The following is a 22,042-nucleotide window of genomic DNA, read 5'->3' as shown; positions in this document are numbered from 1 at the left end:
TGCTATTAAGTTAATCATTGCTTTACACATTGAAAATTGTTGTAATCCCATCTGTATGCTAAGATTTGACATTGAAACACAAGTATGAACGGACTCAGAAGTGACCTTTAGGCACTTATTTGTTGAGAATTAAAGTGTATTTATCATCATTTACATTCCTAAGTAGAATGATCTACCAAAACATTTTCAGTGTAATACATGATTATAGTGAAAAAAGGATACAGATTTTGTGGTTGGTAGGTGGTGTGCATTTATCACACTTATAACAGCCCACAAACTTTCTGCAGGCTTTTAAGTTGTCATCCATGGTTCCTAGCGATCATTAAAAGTGCTGTGCCCTGTGTGAGCAGCACAAGCTACAAAGTGGCTCTTCGGATAAACAAAATGAAAAATTCGCATTAAGACCTACCAGACTGGATACCTGGGGTAGATTTGGATCACATGCGTGGGGGGGGGGGACAGAGTTTTGGAGGAAAATGTAAGAGGTTAGGTTTCCCACATGCAGCATGTGTTTTATCTTCTTGATAAGTTCTTCAGCCAGGCATCAGCTGGTTGATAGCCTTTGCTTCAAGGTAAGAGGAGCGGACTCCTGATTAATCCACAGGTTCAATTTCTTACTAAGATTGTAATTCTCAAGGTGCTCTTTGTGTGGGGGCTGAGGAAAAGGTTAATGGGAAGAGTTTCGTCAGGTATTGCCGAAGCACCGTTGCTCACCTGTGAAACCATTTAACCTCCCTGAAGATGTACTTGCCATTTTGTATGAAGTCATTCATATTCTTACTGGGGCATTTATTATCTGAAAGATGGTCCATTATCAAGTCTCTGGTTCATAACAAAATGACAGGAAATATAAAACATACATATCAGCCAAAGCCTTTCATTCCACTTTACATACACCAGGGCAGAGGTTACAGTTCACCAACAATTTCAGTCAATAATTTGTCAGGCCAACTAACCTACACTGAGCATGGTCCCAAACTAACCTAGTCCCATGTGCCTGCATTTGGCCCATATCCCTCCAAACCATTGCTATTCATGTACCTGTCCAAATGTCTTTTAAACGTTGTAACTGCGCCTGCGTACACCACTTTGTCTGGCAGTTCATTCCACACATGAACCACTCTCTGTGTAAAAAGGTTGCTACTCATTGCCTTTTTCAAACTTTCTCCACTTATCTTAAAAAAAACTCTTCCACCCGAAGAAAAAGACCCTTGTTATTTACCTTATCTAAGCCCCTCATAACTTTATAAACCTCAATGAGGTCATCCCTCAACCTCCCATGCTCGAGTGAAAAAAGTGCCAGCCTATCTAGCCTATTTTGATAATTCAAACCCTCCATTAGTGAGTTTTGATAAGATTTGTAGCCCAGGTTGAGTCTGGATGTAAGTTTGCTCACTGGAAGGTTTGTTTTCATTATCTGCAAGTAGTGCGTTTGCTTTCTCAATATAGTATCTTTGATTTAAAATGACTGTCGAGCGTCCTTTGCATGTAGGACAACAATGTTTTTATCTTTTTTTAGTCTTTCTAGAGCTTTCCTTTCTTGTGTATTGAGTGTGTTTCCTTTCTTTTTCCTGCTTAATGTTGGTGCAACTATCTGATGGTTTGCTGGGTTTTTTTCTGTGAGTTGGTTGTCTTTCATTGTTGTTTCTAATGCTGCTAAGAAATCTTTCTTGTCTGCATCCCAGAAGTTGTAATTTAATCTTCTTACTAAGACTGGTTTTTCAGTGTCTTTTAAAGGCCGGTCAGATAAGTTTTTTTTAAATCCATGCTTCTGTGTTGTTATTTTGTGTAAGTTTGCCTAGTTTATTTTGTGTTTTTTTCATTTTCTGTGTTTGTCACTGTCTAATGTCTATGGCTTGTTGTACTGTGTCTGTCCATTCATGGTCTGTTGCCTTAGAGAGTAAAGTCTTTTGGCATGAAATTTCCCAGCAGTATATACAAAGTCTGTTGTGGACATCATTAATAATTTCTCTAAGGATTCTGTGGCCATTTTGCTCTGCTATTCTTTTGGCTAGTGGGGTGTTCAGGGGAGGTTTGTATTTAAGACATTTAGGTAGTATCTGTTTCCTTAGGCATTCGTGCAGGAAGTACAGCTGTTAGCGGGTGGCGCTCTGTCGAATGGTGTTGGTTTCCCATTTTTGGGCCAGTTTTAGCGTATTGCACCCATAGATGCTAGCGAGTTTTGAGAAGATTTGTAGCTCAGGTTGAGGATTTGTAGCTCTGGATGTAGGAAAATGAACCTTCCAGCTCAGCGAGCAAACCTACATTCAAACCCTCCAATCCTAGCAACATCCTGGTAAATCGTTTCTGAACCCTCTCCACTTTGATAATATCCTTCCTATAGCAGGATGGCTAGAACTGTACACAGTATTCCAGAAGAGGCCTCCCCAATGTCCTGCACAACCTCAACATGACGTTCCAAGTCTTGTACTCAAATGTCTGAACAATGAAGGCAAGCATTCTAAACACCTTCTTAAACACCCTGTCTACCTGTGATGCAAATTTCAAAGAATTATGCGCCTTAACCTCTAGGTCTCTCCATTCTACAACACTACCCAGAGAGGAGAAAGTGAGAACTGCAAATGCTGGAGATCAGAGTCGAGAGTGTGGAGCTGGAAAAGCACAGCAGGTCAGGCAGCATCCGACACTACCTTGGGCCCTACCATTAGTCCTGCCCTTGTTTGTTTTACTGAAATGCAACATCTTGCATTTATCGAAATTAAACTCTATCTGCCACTCCTCAGTTTGTTGACCCAATTTATCAAGATTTTTTTGTAATATTAGATAACCTTTTTCACTGACCACTATACTATCAATTTTGGTGTCATTGCTTCCTATATTTTCATTCATATTATTTATATAAAAGGGGACCTTGTACTGATTCCTGTTTTGCACCCCTGGTCACAGGCATCTGAAAAACAACCCTTCACCACATCCTCCTGATTCCTACTGCTAAGCCAATTTTGTACTCAATTGGCAAGCTCACCATCAATCCTAGGTGTTCTAACTTCTTTAAGTAGTATAACATGTGGAACCTTGTCAAAGGCTTTACTAAAATCCATGCAAACAACATCTACCACTCTTATTGAATTAAACTTCCATTTGAATTTCATCTCTGAATCCTTTCTTTAGTGTCTCTTATTATTTGAAATACGTTTTTGGACTTTCTGTTTTGATAAGGCTTTCTTTCTTTGAGGTTAGAAGCTAAAATTTGTTGTTCTTCATAACTCAGATCTCTGACTCTGGAAATTAGACTCATAGCTATATCTTGAACATCCAATGATATGCAAATGTCACCTTATAACTTGTTGAGCAGAACTGGATCGGTACACTTGGTATGATATAACTTTAGCAGTTTACCCTGTGACCACAGGTTTCTGTGGTTTGTAATTCACTGGTTTGTCTGCAATGCTCACCATAATATTTGTCCTTTTGTTTGCTGTGAAAGAATACTTAGCATCAGGTTTACAAGGACTCCAGAAACTATTTTAACTGAATCCTTTGTTATTTTGAACACCTTTTCTTTCTTGGAATCAACAATCCCTCCCTTTCTGTAACTGAGGTTCTGGTCAAGAAAATATGGCAGGTGTAGACACTGGGATCGAATGAATCCCTTGAGGAGTTTAAGGGCAGTAGAAGTATACCCAAGTGGGAAATTAAGAGGGCAAAAAGGGGACATGACATAACTTTGGCAGATAGGCTTATAGAGAATCCAAAGAGACTCTACAAATACATTAAGGGCACAACAGTAACTTGGGAGAGAATAGGACCCATTAAAGAGCAACAAGGCTATCCATGTGTGGAACCACAGGAACTGGGTGAGATATTAAGTGAGTATTTCACATCAGTATTTTCTGTGGAGAAGGGTATGGAAGCAAGAAAACTTGGATAAATAATAGGTGATATCTTGAAAAGCATCTATATTACAGGGAAGGTGGTGCTGGATGTCTTAAAACACAAAGGTGGATAAATCCCTGGGACCTGATCAGGGGTATCCCAGAACTTTATGGGAAGCTAGGGAAGTCATTGCTGGGCCTCTTGTTGAGATATTTGTAAAATCAATACCAGGAGTGAGGTGCCGGAAGACTGGAGAGTGACTAACGTGGTGCCATTATTTAAGAAATGTGGTAAGATAAAGCCAGGGAACTATAGACCAGTGAGCCTGACATCAGTGGTGGGTTAGTTGTTGAGGGGATTCTGAGGGACAAGATTTACATGTAATTGGAAAGGCAAGGACTAATTAGAGTCAGTCAATATGGTTTTGTGCATGGGAAATCTTGCCTCACTTATCTGATTGAGATTTTTGAAGAAATGACAAAGAGGATTGATTAAGGCAGAGCAGTGGACTATATGGACTTCAGTAAGGCGTTCAACAAGATTCTGCATAGTAGACTGATTAGCAAGGTTAGATTACAAGTATCAGTGCTGGGTCCACTGCTTTTTGTCATTTATGTAAAAGCATTTTGTCATTTATATAAATGATTTGGATGTGAATACAGGAGAAACGGTTAGTAAGTTTGCAGACGGCACCAAAATTAGTGGTGTAGTGTCAATGAAGAAGGTCATCTCAGATTACAATGGGATCTTGATAAGATGGGCCAATGGACAGAGGTATGGCAGATGGAGTTTAATTTAGATAAATGTGAGCTGTTGTATTTTGGAAAGGCAAATGAGGGCAGGACATTCCATGGTAGCCTCCTGGGAAGTGATAGCAAACAAATAGATCTCGGGGTGCAGGTTCATAGCTCCTTGAAGATAGAGTTGCTTGTAGAAAGGGTAGTGAAGAAAGAGTTTGGTACGCTTGCCTTTACTGGTCATGGCATTGAGTATAGGAGCTGGGAGGCCATGTTGCAGCTGTACAGGACATTTGTTCGCAACACTTTTGGAATATGGTTTCCCTGTCAGAGGAAGGACGCTGTTAAACTTGAAAGGGTGCTGAAAGATTTACAAGGATGTTGCTGCGGTTTGAAGGTTTGAGCTATTGAGAGAGGCTGAATAGACTGGGGTTATTTTCCCTGGCATGTTGGAGCCTGGGGGGTGAACCTATAGAGGTTAATGAAATCATGAGGGGCATGGATAGGGTGAATAGCCAAGGTCTTTTTCCCAGGGTAGGGTGGTTCATACACAAACAAATCCCTCTAAATACCTGAGTTTTAAATATTTACTTCAAATGTGAGTCCTTTTTTTTCGAAACCATTCTTGGTGTGTCTACATTTGCATTTGACCATTAATGACAAATGTGTTAACATACCACATCTCTGTTGTCTATACTTTTGTACCCATGCTGTAACTTCTATATTGCATTAATTCCAAAGTAAAGTATTGTATACTGACCTTAGTCTTTGGATCTTTGCTTAATTATAGATACTAACTTATTTTTTTTGACTAACAGATATTTATTTTTCATTAACAGGTTTATAAAGGAGAGTTTTGAGGAAGACACAGAAAATGCAGAAACACAAAATTAGATTAGTGGAGTGTGGAGATAAAGGACAGATGGATTCAATGCACAGAAATGGGAAATAGTAACCTTCAGGAGAAAAAGAAGTGAAGAGAATTACATTCTAAATGGTAAGATTGTTGACAAAGTTCTTTAAAGATTGAAGTGGAGGGAGGAAAGGCCATAAAAAGACAAATGGAATTATGGCTTTTATATATGGGGCAACTGAACACAAAGGGAAAGAAATAATGTTGAATTTGTAGAGGTCACTGGTTAGGCCACATCTGTAGAAGATTATGTGTCCTTCTGGTCTCCCTATTATAGGAAAGACTTTAGGGATATGGAAAGCATCCAGTGAAGATTCACTGAAACTACAGCAGGAATTAGAGATGATGTAGATATTGTGAAGCTGAGTTGTTGAAAAGATAGAATTTTCCATCTTCTCACAAATGAAAAATCAAGATCTTTTGTTCAAATTATAAAAAGGGAAATAGTGAAAAGGAGACAAAAAAATCCCGATTATCAGTAAAAGAATGAAGGGAAAGCTAGAGAGCTATTAAAATTTGACATTATCTACCAAAAGTAGCACTTGTACCATCAATAAACATATCACAATTTAAAACTGCATTATACAAGAATTTTTAAAGTAAAAATATAAAAGGATAAAGGATAAGGAAAGTTAATTCAATTAGAATAGATAGCTTTGGTTGATGAGTTAACACCAACACAGATGTAAAAATTATGAACCAAATGCCCTCCTTTTGTATTCTGACTTCTATAATTCTGTACTTTAAAAGGTGCAAAAAAATTAAACTAGAGCATGATACAGATTATAATTTAAAGCTGGACAATTTCTTTTTCTAGGTGAAGAATTTGGTCAACGTATGGCAGATCCTTTCCACTTAGCATTGATAGATTGCCAGAAACTTTTCCACAAAGAGTGTTTGTATTTATTGCAATATGCTCACAAATTTGCAGTTATTTTAAGCCAATAAATATCTTTCCTGGTAAGCTATATTACTTAACATTTTTTATATGTGCATATTCTGACTTTGACATGAAAGACTGAAATAAAATGATTTTGTGGAGTGTAATAAAAGTGGTTCAACAAAAACGGTACAGATAATATATCTCACATGCAAAGCTTTATTGCTAGGGAGGCAATCTTTGCACATCTTCAGCTTTGGACATTGTTTTATTCATTCATGGGATGTGGGTGTCACTGGCTGGGCTATCATTTACTGTCTATCCCTTAATTGCCCTCAAGACTTGTGAGAATCACTCTTCAACCACTGTAGCCCATAAAGTGTAGGCAAACCCATAATGCCACTGGGGAGGGAATTTCATGATTTTGACCTAGTGACACTGAAGGAACAGCAATATCCTTCCAAGTCAGGATGGTGAGTGGCTTTGAGGGGAACGTGCAGGTGCTGGTATTCCATGAATTTGCTGACCATATCCTTCTGATCATGGGTTTGGAAGGTGCTCCCAAAGCATTGGGGAAATTCTGTAATGCATCTTGTAGATGTTATACAATGCTGAAAACCGATGATGGACGGAGTTGATTTTGGGGATGTAGTGCCAATCAAATAGGTTCCTTTGTCCTGGATCGTGTCAAGCTTCTTCAGTGTTGCTGGATCTGCATGCATCCAGTCAAGTGGGTATATTCCATCACATTCTTGACATGTGCTTTGTAGATGGGGGTCCTATTTTGAGGAGGAAGGAGGTGAGCTACCTTTTTTTAATAGAAAACATTGTGGATGCAGGCCATTCAGCCCATTGAATCCACACTGAACCTCTGAAGGGCAACCCATCCAGTCCCACCACCCCACACTATCCCCGTAACACTGCATTTCCCACGGCTAACTCACCTAGCCTGCATTTCCCTGGATGTTATAGACAATTTAGCATGGCCAATCCACCTAACTCACACATCTTTGGACTGTGGGAAGAAACCCATACAGACACCGAAAGAATATACAAACTCCACATAGATGGTTCCCGAGGGTGGAATCGATCCTGGGTCCCTGGTAACTATGAGGCAGCAATGCTTACCACTGAGCTACTGTGCCAGCTTATTTGCTGGTGGATTCCCAGTCTTGGACAGTATTTATATTACTAATCAGCTCAGTTCCTGGTCGATGGTAAACCTCAGGATATTGATAGTGGCAGAATTCAGTGGTGGTAATGCTGATAGTTAGACTCTTTCTTTGCGGAAATGATCATTGCCGGGCACTTGAGTGACATGCCACTTGTCAGCTCAAACTTGAATATTAAGAGAAAGTTAAGACTGCAGATGTTGGAGATCACAGTTGAAGAGTGTGGTGCTGGAAAAGCACAGCCAGTCAGGCAGGATCCGAAGAGAAGAATCGACAATTCAAGCATTAGTCCTTCATCAGAAATTCCTGATGCTTGAAATGTCGATTCTCCTGCTCCTCAGATGCTGCCTGTTTGGTTGTGCTTTTCCAGCACCACACTCTTTAACTTGGATATTCTTAGGAATGGACTATATTTGAGGTACCATGAATGGCAAACATTGTGCAGTCATCAGCAAACCACTCCATTTTTGACCTTATGATGGAGGGAAGGCCATTGATGAAGCAGCTGAAGATGGCTGGATCTAGAAAACATGACCCTAAGGAACTCCTGTAGGGATGTCCTGGAGCCAGCTGACCTGCACTAACAATAGCCACCTTCCTTTGTGCCAAGTATGACTGCTACCAATAAGAGACCCCCACCCCCCTCCCCAATTCCCATTGATATCAGTCTTATGAGGGCTCCTCAGCGCGACACTCAGCCTTGATGATCACTCTCACCTCACCTCAGATCTTTGTCCATGTTTGGACCAATGCTGTAATGAAGTCAGGAGTTGAGTGGCTCTGGAAGAACACAAACTGGGTATCATTGAGCAAGTTATTGATAGTAAGCTTGATAGTGCTGTTAATGACACCTTCCATCACCTTACGAAAGATCTCTGTTTTCAAATAAGGTATGCCTTAAATATATTTTTCAATATTAATTTTGTAGGCAGTACGTTAGATTAAAATTCTTTCCGAAGAAAAAAAATTCTTTCAAGTTTGGTGCAGTACTGCCAAGATGGTGGCCAGAGCAGCGGGTTCATTTTTGATTTAAAGGTGGATTTGTTTTCTCCACTTCCTCCCTGAGTTCCACTGAGAATAATGAGCACTCCGAGTTCCATTTTCCCAGTGTTTGTTTTTCTAGATCTGATTCAAACAGCCTGATTGCTCCCTCAAGTATTAAGCTACTTTTCCTTCAGTGTGTCATAATGTTTCCTGGTTCTGGTGCACTCCATGAGCAAGCCTTCAAGCTAGTTAGCTACACTCAGGCCTTCTAGCTCGTTATTCCTAGTCTTAGTTATTCTATTCATTTATTCTAGCTTTCTCATTGCTATTTCCTGAAAATTGAGATTGCTACTTTCAACAATTCTGCTCCAGTTCTGTAATTCCTTTTAAGGCTCCCCACTATTCTTCCCTAAGTCTTGCAATTTTCCTCCTTACCTGGTTTCACCCTATTACAAGTTCTTTGGTTTATTGCCCAAACGCTATCTGTTTGTTTGATCACTATTCCAGATCATACTATCTTTTAATAAATAGAATTATATTCTTGGCTCCATTTGATGGCTTTGAATCTGTGAATCCTCTCCTAACCTTGGCTTGTTCTCCATTTCTGTTTGGTAAAGTTTGCAGCTCCAATATAAAGGCAGTTGAAGGGTTAGAAAAATAAGGAGCAATAATTAAAAACAATTGACCTTCAAATGATAAGTCAGTGGTGGACTGGCATGCAATCTATTGTAATTGTAATAAGATCATAGTTCATGCATTTAGCAAAAATTAGGAGATAATCATTACTAATAGTCCATAAGTGCATAAAAGACATTTGCAACATTAATAACCAGCCGACTCAATAGAATCTAGAAATTTTTGTCAGTACATTTTCAGGGTAAATTCATGTGCTTCTCCATGTCAACAAAATCAGTGCTGAGGAATGCAAAGTTATGTAACATATTCTGAATAAAGTATCTCTAAATACTGCCTAATTTTAATAAAGAGTGACTATTTCTTCATGGAGTGCTACCCTAATTTTAGAACAGTGTTCATCTCAATATGTTTTTGATAGTTCTATTTTCAATCTAGGTATTCCCATTCCCCATAAAGTAGTTATTATAGAAGCATTAAATTGGATTGGTTTGTGAAAGGTTTCAGAATATTAACTTCATTAGGAGCTACTTCAAGGGCAACCAAAGACCTTCTATTTAATCTATTGTAGTAACTAAAATAATCGGAGATTTAATCAGTAAAATATACTTTTAGTGGAAAGCCTTACAAACGCAGTTGAAGAAATGCGAAATCTAACCAACTCCAATAATCATTTCTTTAAAAGAAAACTTTGCTCATCAATCATCACCTAGAGATGGTGAATATGTGTTAATCTGAATTTATCAATTCAGCGTGATTAATGAAAGAACACTAGTGATATCTGAAACAACTGCACATCATTTTCCGAGAAAAACATTTCAACCATTTACATTCAAATCACACCTATATTAAAAGTTCATATTTATAATATACTGTTTATTTTGTTTTGCATTTTAGCTTTAAATGTGTATTTTTCACCATAATTATTTACTTAGTAGTAGTAACAATATAATATTTAAGAATTTGTTTCCTTTTAACCTAGAACCCATTTGAATCAAGAATAAATAAATTGTAAGAATCAACACAAGTAGCAGGATTAGAAACTGATACACAAAATAGAATGACAGTAAAGTATGAATTATACAAAAAGGGTGAATTACACATTTTTATCCTCACACTGTATCTTACTTCATATATACAAATTTATTTTTATCCTATGTTACAGTATACACTTATTTCCTTTCCTTCCTTGCCTCCGATCATGACTTCAAGGTTGTACAGGAAAACAAGGCATTAATAATTAAAGCCACAGGATGTTCAACAACAGACACACAAAATAAATATGCTTTAAGGAGCTAAAATGTCAACCACTATAAAAACGCAATGTTCTAGACCAGTTTAGGTTTATGGGTAAAGAAATAGTCAACATCGATTGATTCATCAACACACTATAAATATCAGCTGCCTTTTTTTTGTTGCTAAATTTAATGAACAATGGACCAGGATTTTCTAATAGTCAGATAATATCAAAGCCTTGCTGGGAGTTGGAATAGGGAGCCTGTGGAATCCTCATTGTAGCAGACTCTGAAGGAACTGCCCAGGAAATTTAGACCTTGCTCGGATATTCCTCTTTGTCTGGACCCTTCTGAAAGTCTTGATTAAATCAAAAGGTTCAAAGAGTCATGCAGCAGTTAAGTAAGTTACTGAGGAAATGTTAGACTAGTTAACTAAGTTTAACTGCCAAGTAGCTGTTCAACTGATGCCCAGCTTATCTCACACAACCCCAAAGACACCTCTTTTATGGCCTCTACACTACCGAAAACCCGGCCTGTTACACCTCTATCCCACACGGCTGCTGGTTTCCACGCTCCTACCCTGCTGCCAGACCCAAAACATTGCCCCTTCTCAGATCCCACATCCCTGGGATTTGAAAAATCCTCATCCTCATACTTGCCTCCCTTCCCCCATTGGATATTTCTTGTGCACCCTGACCTATTGTCATTTCCTCTGTGAGGATTGTCCTGACAATGCGAAAAGACATATCCAGGCATTGTCTGGGACATTGTGTGTCAGGTATGACTCTGAGTACGACTGTCCGGCTGTTGTTTCACTAATCTGTGAAATTTTGCCATTAGCCCAAAAGGACTTTGCCAAGTGGTTTGCCTGGTTTTATTCCATATCTGTGACTTTCTAGTGATTGATACAACACAGTGGCTTGCTAAGCTATTTCAGAGGGCAGTTAAGCATCAACCATGTTGCTGAAGGTCTGGAGTCACATGTAGCCTAGTTCAGGTAAGGGCAGCAGTTTTTCCTTCCCTCAAGAACATTAGTGAAATATATGAGTTTTATATATTTTATAAAGTGAAAGTTTTATAAAGTTTTATATAAGTGAAATATCCACTTGAATTTGTTTTGATGCATTCCTTTTGTTACAGAAGCTCTGTTCATGTCAGCATTATTAGGAGTGACAATTTACAGCCTAGCTCCCATCTTCAGACTGAGCAAACTCTTCTTAGTATCATGTTGCATCATCACCGTACTGTGTCCAGGAGATGGAGTCATATCTGGCGCAAAGGATGCCAGTTGTGCTTTGTAGAGGCTATTCTTTATTTCTGCAAGAACTGTCCCAGGAAAAACCATCTTTGGCTGATTCATCAATAACCATTCTGTCCATCAAAACTGATTATGTTCTCTGATGACTTCAATATTCAGTACTATCTATAAATTCTCAGATCATTCAATAATCCTTGCCTGTATGCAGCAAGGTGTGAGTAAAATGGTTCAGTATGATAAACGGTAATCTATGTTTAAGCCAGTCAAGTGCCAGGCTACGCCCATCTCCAACAAGAAGACTAATGACTCCCCTTTGACATCAATAGCATTACCATTGCTGAGTCCCACATAATCACATTTTAACAGTCATTATGATCTAAAAATTTGATGAATTTAGTGACTACTCGAATGGGTCAGGGGCCATGTGTCCAGTGATGAGTTGCTCAGCTCCTGATTTAGGCCTAACAAGGCACGAAATGCTGACATTTTCTGGATGCATGCAGTTGCATCATGTCGAAAGAAGCTCAACTCTTATTTAGGGAAAAGTCTTCCATTTGATTGGAACATCATTCACCAATTTAAGTGCAGTTCTTCTCCACAACACGTATACCATAGGGTCAGCATGTGCCACCACAGGATGCATTGCAGCAGTTTGCCAAGGTTTCTCAGCAGCTCCTCCAAATCTTCTATCTCTCCTTCTGAGAATTGACCCTCCAAGCTTCTGTCCAAATAACAATGCATCTTCTCTGGAACTTATACGATAGTTCCTTTCTTTATTGTTTCAGCATCAAAATCCTGACACTCATCACCTGATAATAGCACTGTGGGAGCATTTCCACCATGTGAGCAGCAATAGCTCAAGAAGAGGCTCACTATCAATTTCTCAATGACAAATAAAGGAAGCCGGCAAATATTGGCCTTGCTGGTAGGTCTAATTCATAAGAATAAATTTGAAGATCAGGAAAATGTGTTTCAGTTACATCTCATTTGAAGAACATAACATTTAGAATGAATGAAGACTGTTTCTCCATCAAATCGTTTTTAATTTGCTATCGAGACTAAGGAACAGATCAGAAACATGACTCCAGCAATTGATTTCAACATGATTTCAGCAATGCAACTGCACTTGAAGGCAGAAGGCCAATTACAGATGAGAAAGTTAAAGCCCTCATAAAAGACCCAGAGGGGGAAGGTGGTATCATTCCTCAAGAGAGCAAATAGTGTTAGAATTAATCTCAATGCCTTCTATAGTGATTCTGTAATACACTGCTCCTAACAGGGAAGCTAATTCCTGAGTTTGAGATCAAAATAAAACGTCAGCCCTCAATTCTCTGATCTATGCTTCTCCTGAGTAAACCTCTCTGCTAGAAGGGGGATGATCATTACCTCAGAAGTGGAAATAATACTTTGATGTGTCTTGCCTCTTGAAAAAGAAGTTTTTAAGAGTTTGAATCTCCAACAAAGAAATAGTGCTCACAGAACTCAGTTTGGACATAAGTTTAGAATTCTCTGACTTGTAATATCCATTAATTTCCTGGAGGGAGTACATGATTGAGGTGTTATCACTAATGTAGCCTTATGTTTAAGATGCTCCTTAGAAATAAGGCATCATATTTAATCTGTATTTCAGCAATCTTGTAATTACTTTGATGTATGTACCAAATAAACTGTAACTATGTAGAGAAAAAAAGACATAAATAAGGATAGTAAAATTAAACAAAGTTACAAATGGTTTTGCCACTGTAGTAAGGAACATTCTCATCTGCAAATATATTAGGGAACAGTTTAGCATTGCTTCCTTTATAAATTAACATATTCCCACTGCGTAAAAATCCTTCATAATTGCAGGCAAATAGAGACATGAATCAATTCACCTTTCACATTTTGAATTCTTTCCCAGAGAGAAAGTAATCAGGGTCCTTGGCAGCCTGCTTTTCATTCAGACTCTATAAAATCAAGTGAAAGGTCTGCCACTAGACGCCTACTTTCTCATGTCTGAAATGACTGGTTGCCTTTCATCGCAGACTCCCTAAGACAACCCTCATTACATAGCACTTGTTTCATCCATTACTGCTTTTTGTTTCTCTTGTAGTTTAATTGTGTGATTTTGCTCAGCTTGAGTCAACAGCAACTAAAATTATTTTCTGCATAATATCCCAAGGAGCTTGGAATTATTCAGATCTGAATACCATCTTTGTTAGTGAAACTTTTTGGTGTTTTTACTTCCAATAACTCTGTGACCTTATGGGTTTGAAAGAGCACATGTCTCGGCTAGAACATATAGATTTGCTAACAATCTGCAGATTAGGCCTTTAAACCTGGCAAATTATTGATTAAAACATCTAATTAATTTTTAATGACAAATAATAAATGTAAAACTGTACTAAGATAAATTAAAATTACTTCACCTTGAATGACTTTATATCACAACAAAACCAAACAATCTAACTGCTATCAAAAGATTATGGTTAACTCTAACAAACAGCTTTTAATAACATTCTTCTGTTTGAATACTGACTTCTGAGATATCATCAGGGAACTGTCTTGCAAGAAATAGTCTACCAGCAGTGTCAAATGAACTGGATTTCAAAACACATTTAAAATGAACGAGCAATGAAGCAAAGATTGTTTCATGACGGTATCTATTTTCAGGATCAATAACACTACTCAGGTCAGGACTTTTGATCTTGAAGCTTGCTGTTTAAAGGGACCAGCACTTCAAACTATAATACTGTCATCATACAGTAACTCTTACCCCATCTCTGCCAATTTATTTGTTGCACTAAATTATTTTTGAATACTGCCTGCTTATTAAGAAAGTGAATTTCTAGAGTTGGTCTCTTGAATTTCCATTGTAATTTTGCAGGAGACCCTTCAGAAAATGAGTAAGATAAATTCTGTTGCAAATCACCTTCTTGTATGTTTTACTTTTGGGTCTGAAAATCCAGAAAATGTAATATTTGAGGTCAGCAGAGAGTCCATTAATGATTGTTCGAGTTAGCAGACAAGGATATCTTTTTCCTTTCGGGAAGATGATCAACTAAAGCTTAACAGGAATCACAAATGTGGGACCCTCACAAACTTGCCATTCTTAAGGGAGATGCTCAGGCAAGTTGTAGCATCTTAGTTGAGACTAGCTATTAAATACAGACTAAAAGAATGAACAAACTCCACTGACTTCTTGGTCTATACCATTCAGTGTTGTACTGTAAGGCGTATTTGTCTATTAAAGTATTGGGACAATGCTCATCCCATACTTTGAAAACTCTTTTTTTGGATTAAGCTCTGAGGAAGTATTGTGATAGTTCTTTGAATGTACTATAGAGGAAATTATGATCTTCTATCCTAGCAGCTGGAGCTGCAATCACAGGATTATCAAGGCTACACATATTATCATGTTGTAGAATTATTTCTAAACTGATGATGCTGTTTTGTCTGTTTCTCTCTGCCTTGTGAAACTGTGATAGCATCTATATATTTAAGTGTGAATACGGCAGGATTGAAGTTTTTTTCAGGAGGAGGGCTTTCAGGAAAGATCAGAAAAGTAGTGATAGAGATTCAGATTGCCTGGTCTCCAAATCTTTGTGTTTCGTCAGGATTTCACACCCATTCAAGGGTTTTGGGAGGGGTGGAATTTGGCGTCCACCAGTCATAAGGCCAAACCTGATGGAGGTCAAACAAATGAGAAGTAATTTACTTGGGAGTACACCAGCATGTGGATGACCAGAAAATATGCTGAGGTGACCTGACACTAGATTCTAGTCATTCAGACAGTCGCTCAAGTTCTTTGCCAGACCAGAGTTCTGTATTTTTTTTATTTTCAAGAGAACCTTATAACTTAATTGAGACATTCTGCCTGCAGTTCTTCATCTGTAGCCAGAAAATCTCAAATTCTAACCCATGGTATAGAGCTGCCTTTGGGCACAGCTAGCATGGCTTTTGACCTTGGTCTAGACCCCTCTACATCTGGGCCTGATGTGGAACCAGTACTTCTATCCAGTGACCAAAGCAGGACAAAGCAGGACAACAGAAAATCAGCCAAACGAACCTTTACCTTTGTGAATGAATATTATTTCCAACATGACTGAGAGAAGGTCCTTTTCTGTGTGAACTAAAACACAGTTCCTATTCCTTTCTGCTTGAGTCTACTGACAAAATAAGGTCCAAATATACGGGTGTTAGGAATTAAATTGAAATGATCAAAAAACACAGGCATCCTTAGTGATTTGTAGTTATTGATACATTGTATCAGAAGAAAAATGAACAGACATTAAATTCGTTGATCCATATCCCCAAGCTCGGTCCCATCTAATATTGGATCAAGATTTTAACAGGCACAATGTGCTCAAACTACAAAATTTAATACTGGAAACTTTAAATACAGCTAATTTTTCTTTAATTATGGTGGATCTTGATGTTGTCTGATGACATATGATCAGAGATTTGTGAGTCAGCAGCCCATTTTCCATGCTACTACCTGTCTTTTACTATTAGGTCATCAAAATCAACTTCACTGGTTGTTTTTAAACTGATATAAGAAGGGAAACTATTATAATGGAGATACATATTTGAGTAAATTTGATCCATAAAAAATACTTTATAACGTACATTTGTAAGAATGGGAAATAGCTTGCAGAGAAAAAAAATGCCAGAGCAGGGAATGCAGATTACACCAATTAATCTAATTCTGATCCATTTCTAGTAAACTGGGTGGTAAATCAACAGTTTCACACTTAGGAAAACAGTGTCGCTAAGGGTCATGACTTTACAAGACATTCTAGATGTGGATGTTTTTTCTGTTGTCCCATTTAACAACATTTCAAGGAACTCCCATTTTTAGTTATATATACAAATGGATCCCTTCTGTTTTTGATAAATTCCATCTTTAACCCTAAAGGAGCAGCTAAACATCAGATTCTTATTATCCATACAGGACAGGATCAAGAAGAAAACTTAGTTTCCCATTTCAGACACTGTAGTAGGCATGGCCACTTAGTACAAGGTAGCTATGCCATAACCTCCGCAAATAAGCCTTTGCAGTGAAGTAATTTTGAGCTTAATGAGTTAACAGTATTGTGTTATGTTATATTATCTGCTCATTTTTCAATTTTTAAAAAACTTTTCCCAAGAGTGTCTGCAGAATTAGACATTAAATATTTAAATCCATCTGGTTTCCCTTGAATAGCAATTTTAAGGCACTAATTGAGATATATAAGCCAATAAAAGAATTTAAAGAAAATAATATTTATTTTTACTTCCATAGTTACCTAGCCTATAAGATTCCAGGCCACTGTACTAAATATGGAGTAGAAATGCTGTGAAAATTTCCTTATTTTAATTTTCTGCAGCAACTTTATGAACAGCATTTTTGTTAACCACGAAACAATTGGAACTACAGATGACTGTTTAAATTCACAGAGCTAAATTGTTTAGAAAGCAATGCTTTACAACTGGGAAAAGACTAAATATCTACTAACTATTCTTCTACATGCTTCATTGTTATTAAAGAGCGCATGATAAAGGCTCAGCTTTAATATTTTCAAAATTCACCATTCATTTTGGTAGAAAACTGAAATGTTAAATCCGAGCAAACAAATACAATAATGCAAAAAAGTGATTTTGTCATAAAACTGAGAAAATGCTAATCTTTTGGTCATAATGACACCCTCACATAAAACCTTCATGAAACCTTACCTAAAAGCATATATGGGGTAAGGTTATTCTTTCTCAAACCAATAAAATCAGGAAACTGTTGCGAGAAGCAGTGTCACGCAGTTTGATGTCCCCAGCAGGGTACCTGGGGTCAGATGTGCTGCCATAAATTCAGTGTGGGGCTTTGACATTGTGCTAAGTGTGGCCTAGGTCTGGGGGGTTTCTCTTTGAAGCAAGTGAAGTTTAATAACTGGAAAAGCATTTGCTTTTATTTGTCGGTACTGTCTGCGACAGTAATATCAGCTCATTTAGGCTGGTTCAACATAAAAATGCACTAGTGAAGCAATCTGTTACAAATTAGCACAGCTCTCATTCCACTTTATTGGCAGGTAATTGAAAGGAGTTGGGAAAGTGTAATTTATCAGATTATGTGTGTTTATCTTCCTTGTGGGTATAACAGACTTTGGCAACTTTTTCAATATACCCAAGGGGATTGAACTTCTTTAATCCAAGTTAATAAAAAAAACAAATAAAATAAATAGAGTGTAACATGGTGGTTCAATATATATGTAAAAATTAAAATGAATTAATCTTGAAATGAATAGACTTTTAATGCTTTATTTAATCTCTTTCTTACCTTTCTTTGGAGATGTTTTTGCTCTCACGTTTCCAAGTATTTTTAAAATCAGTACAGAATTCAAACCACAGCATGAATATGTAGTTTGGAGTAATATCTTTCCCCCCAGGTTTTGGCTTCACTCCAAAGAACTTTATTGTTTCTTCAAAGCTAAGAGAAAAAGAGGAAAAAAGAAACTGTCAACACGTAAACCTGCTAGTGGCTGTAGTTTCCCTGAGGGCTTGTTCCAAAGTCAGTAGCCAATGCTCTGTAAAAATTACTGTGACTTCCCTCAGCTTCAACATTCATGGCAACAACCCTTGTCAAGTATAATGTAACCTTCATACATCTACAGTGTTTCCAGAAGGAGATATTTGGAATAGCCATATAACCATGCCCACAAACCTGATTTTGAAATAAGAGCTATCAAAACCCTGATTTAAATATATATCACCACTCCTCTCTAAGAAAAAACTCAGTATAGCTAGAAATCAAGACCACATTCGTCTCCAAAGGTGAGGGACTCCAGGCGCATAACATAAACAAGTACAGACACATAAAATCTGAACTACACACTTTCCCTTTCATTCATGCACTTCAAATAGTTGGTATCTGTTTAAACTCATGCTCTTTTTGACAACTAAGGTGCCATTCAGTTGAAATGCCGTGAAATACAATATTGTGTTACTGATCTCAATATCTACATAAATGTCAGACCCAAATTCAATATGATGGCAAGAAATAATACGTCAAATTGTTTTCTCATTGGAATTTCATTGAGAACTATACTTAAATGTAATTCATGTAGTCCACAGAAAGACTATTTAATCAGTATGGTCAGTGTGGCAACTTTGTGACTTATTTATGTCTTTGTGTTGTGCAAATTTTTCTCTTATTTTTCTCCCTTTTGGTTCATCATTGTTGCTTCCTGACACAAGTTTTATCTTTAAACCGCTTTCTCCTTCACTTGTCAACATGGTAAATATTCACTTAAGATACATATTGGTTCCATTAATATATGATGTTTTTCGACATAGCAACCCTTTGAAGGTTATTTTTAATTTTATGTTGGACTTTATTGGCTTTGTCTTTCAGTAATATTTAAATTCTAAAGTAAATATTTAGTATTATACCAGAGCAACAATAGAATCCTGCAGAACATGCATCTTTCTTCAATCATCAAAGTTACTAGAAGGTAGGATAAACATTTTAGCAGCTTAATTTTCACTAGCTCTGATAAGTCTTGGTCCCTCGAGCTCACATTAGTCTGCAACTAAATAATGATCATTTTACTGTCCCTCAAGAGAATAACACATTAAACATTTACACATAGATCTACATCATTTTAATGGAGACCATCAGGATTGGTTTATATAGCAGTAAAAATGCAAAAAAAATTATGAAAAAGAACTTTTAATTTGCAGTAAAAAGTGTTTCAAAGGGTTCCCTATAGTAAAAATGTCTATATAAACACCAGGGTGCATTAATTAGATCATTAATTAGTCACTTGTGTAATCAACTTAAAATTCTTTGAATAACAATTGTGACCATGTTGTTTTAATAGCTTAAATAAAATTACATGAAAGGTCGCTACTTTATCACCTACCACTTTCAACATCGAAAAGTGCTTCTGATATTAATGATGAATAGGCTGATAATTTAGACCTTCAATAAAAGAACCAGATGCTCAAAACTTTTCAACCACAATATCTGTACTTGATTCTCCTAAAACCTCTTTCATTAAGATGTAACTACAGGTTAGGAGTAAAATATTGCGTGTCAAATTATAACAGGAGCGTGACAATTGGTTTCTCTTGCTGAATTTTACAGAGACATCAAACTATTGAGTTGATGAAAAATCTCACATTTACCACTAACAGTTTGTATTTCCTCCTCAAAATGTGATCTCAGAGGGAATACATCCAAAACGTGTCACCCCTGGAGTGTCACACCATTGAAACTTATGTTAATATCTAAATTTTTAAGTGTAAATGAATCAAAAGTCCACAAATAAGAAAAATGCAACGAGGCAGTGAAAATGAAGAGTATGTAAGAAGAGAATGGTCCATAGAGTAACTGCTGCAAGTTTAGAAATCTATGGACAGTTTACCACTCTTAAACTTCCAGAAACTGTAAGATCTGCCAAGGCTGAATTTTTCTTTGTGAAATTATAACTAAGCTTGTATATATATGTGTGTATATATATATATATATACACACACACACATAAAAATATATATTTCAAACTTTACTTTTCAATATAAATGGTGCTACAATAAGTATCGCAAATATCAACCTCCTGTACATGTGAACCTCATGACTTTGGGCCTAAAACCTAAAACCTGTAATTTTGCATATGTAAAGTTCGACATGGATTTTAGAATCCAAGTGTAAACCCAAAGAAGGTGTCAACTTGGACCCCACCGGAGGGCCGCTGCCCTGGGCTTGACATGTATGCTCAAACCGTCAGGAAATATATAAATCCCAGATTCATCAGCTGTACCCATAAGGTAGAGCAAAACATCACTCGTTCACAACGCAATGCCATCCAGGCTCTCAAAACCAATCAAACCAGCAGATAAAGGAGGAGCCATTGTCATTCAGAATAGAACAGATTACTGCAAGGAAGTGTACCGAAAACTGAACAACCAGGAACACTACAGGCAACTACCAGCTGATCTGACCAAAGAACACACCCGTGAATTAAACACATTGATCAGAACTTTGGATCCAGTCCTTCAGAGCTCCCTACGTGCGCTCATCCCATGTACTTCTTGTGTAGGCGACTTTTACTTCCCTCCAAAGGTACACAAAGCCAACACACCAGGTCGTCCCATCGTGTCAGGCAATGGAACCCTATGTGAGAATCTCTCTGGCTATGTTGAAGGCATCTTGAAACCTATTGTACAGGAGATCCCCAGCTTCTGTCGTGACACTACGGATTTCTTACAGAAATTCAGCACCCACGGACCAATCGAACCGGGAACATTCCTCATCACAATGGACATTTCCGCACTCTACACCAGCATCCCCCACAATGATGGCATTGCAGCAACAGCCTCAGTACTCAACACCAACAACTGCCAATCTCCAAACACCATCCTACAACTCATCCGCTTTATCCTTGATCACAACATCTTCACCTTTGACAACCAGTTCTTCATCCAGACATGGGGACCATGGAACAGCCATGGGGACCAAATTATCACCCCAATATGCCAACATTTTTATGCACAGGTTCGAACAAGACTTCTTCTCTATGCAGGATCTCCAACCAACATCATACACCAGGTACAGTGATGACATTTTCTTCCTCTGGACCCATGGCAAGGAGTCACTGATAAAACTACACAGTGACATCAACAAGTTTCATCCTACCATCAAACTCACCATGGACTACTCTCGACTATCTGTCTCATTCTTGGACACATGCATCTCCTTCAAGGATGGACACCTCAGCACCACACTCTACCGCAAACCCACAGACAACCTCACAATGCTTCACTACTCCAGCTTCCATGCAAAACATATTAAACATCCATTCCCTATGGACAAGCCCTACGCATACACTGGATCTGCTCAGATGAGGAGGAACGTGAGGGACACCTGGAAATACTCAGGATGCCCTCACAAGAATGGAGTACGATACCCAACTCATCGACCGCCAGTTCCGACGTGCCACAGCAAGGAATCGTAATGACCTCCTCAGGAGACAGACACGTGCTTCAACCGACAGGGTACCCTTCGTTGTTCAGTATTTCCCAGGAGCTGAAAATCTACGCTATGTTCTTCGTGACCCGCAACACATTATCAATCAGGATGAGCACCGCACCAAGACCTTCCCCACACCTCCACTACTTGCCTTTAAACATCTGCAAAACCTCAAACAGATCGTTGTTCGTAGCAAGCTGCCCGGCTCGCAGGACAACTCCATAGAACCCTGTCACGGTGGACGCTGCAAGATGTGTCAGAGTGTGGACATAGATACCACCATTACGCGTGGGGTCACCTCCCACCTTGTACATGGCAGGTACAATGTTGTCAGCCAATGTTGTCTATCTTATATGTTGTAGGCAGGAATGCCCTGGGGCATGGTACATTGGGGAAACGGAGCAAAGGCTACGA

At 38.1% G+C, this 22,042-nt stretch overlaps 1 protein-coding gene across 1 annotated transcript in view; it reads right to left on the bottom strand.

The window, feature by feature from the left end:
• Positions 1 to 22,042, bottom strand: part of LOC122553728 (formin) — a 341,853-nt gene that overhangs the window by 38,740 nt on the left and 281,071 nt on the right. The window contains exon 15 of the mRNA XM_043697991.2: positions 17,939 to 18,088. Coding sequence (XP_043553926.2) covers positions 17,939 to 18,088 — 150 coding nt within the window. The remainder of the gene's footprint in view (positions 1 to 17,938; positions 18,089 to 22,042) is intronic.

This window comes from Chiloscyllium plagiosum, unplaced genomic scaffold, assembly GCF_037043375.1.
Source record: "Chiloscyllium plagiosum isolate Xiang-an unplaced genomic scaffold, Cpla_swu_hap1 HiC_scaffold_8, whole genome shotgun sequence".
Taxonomy (NCBI): Eukaryota; Metazoa; Chordata; class Chondrichthyes; order Orectolobiformes; family Hemiscylliidae; genus Chiloscyllium; species Chiloscyllium plagiosum.
The sequence above is the reverse complement of the archived record's forward strand: the minus strand, read 5'-3'. Positions and strand labels throughout refer to the sequence as shown.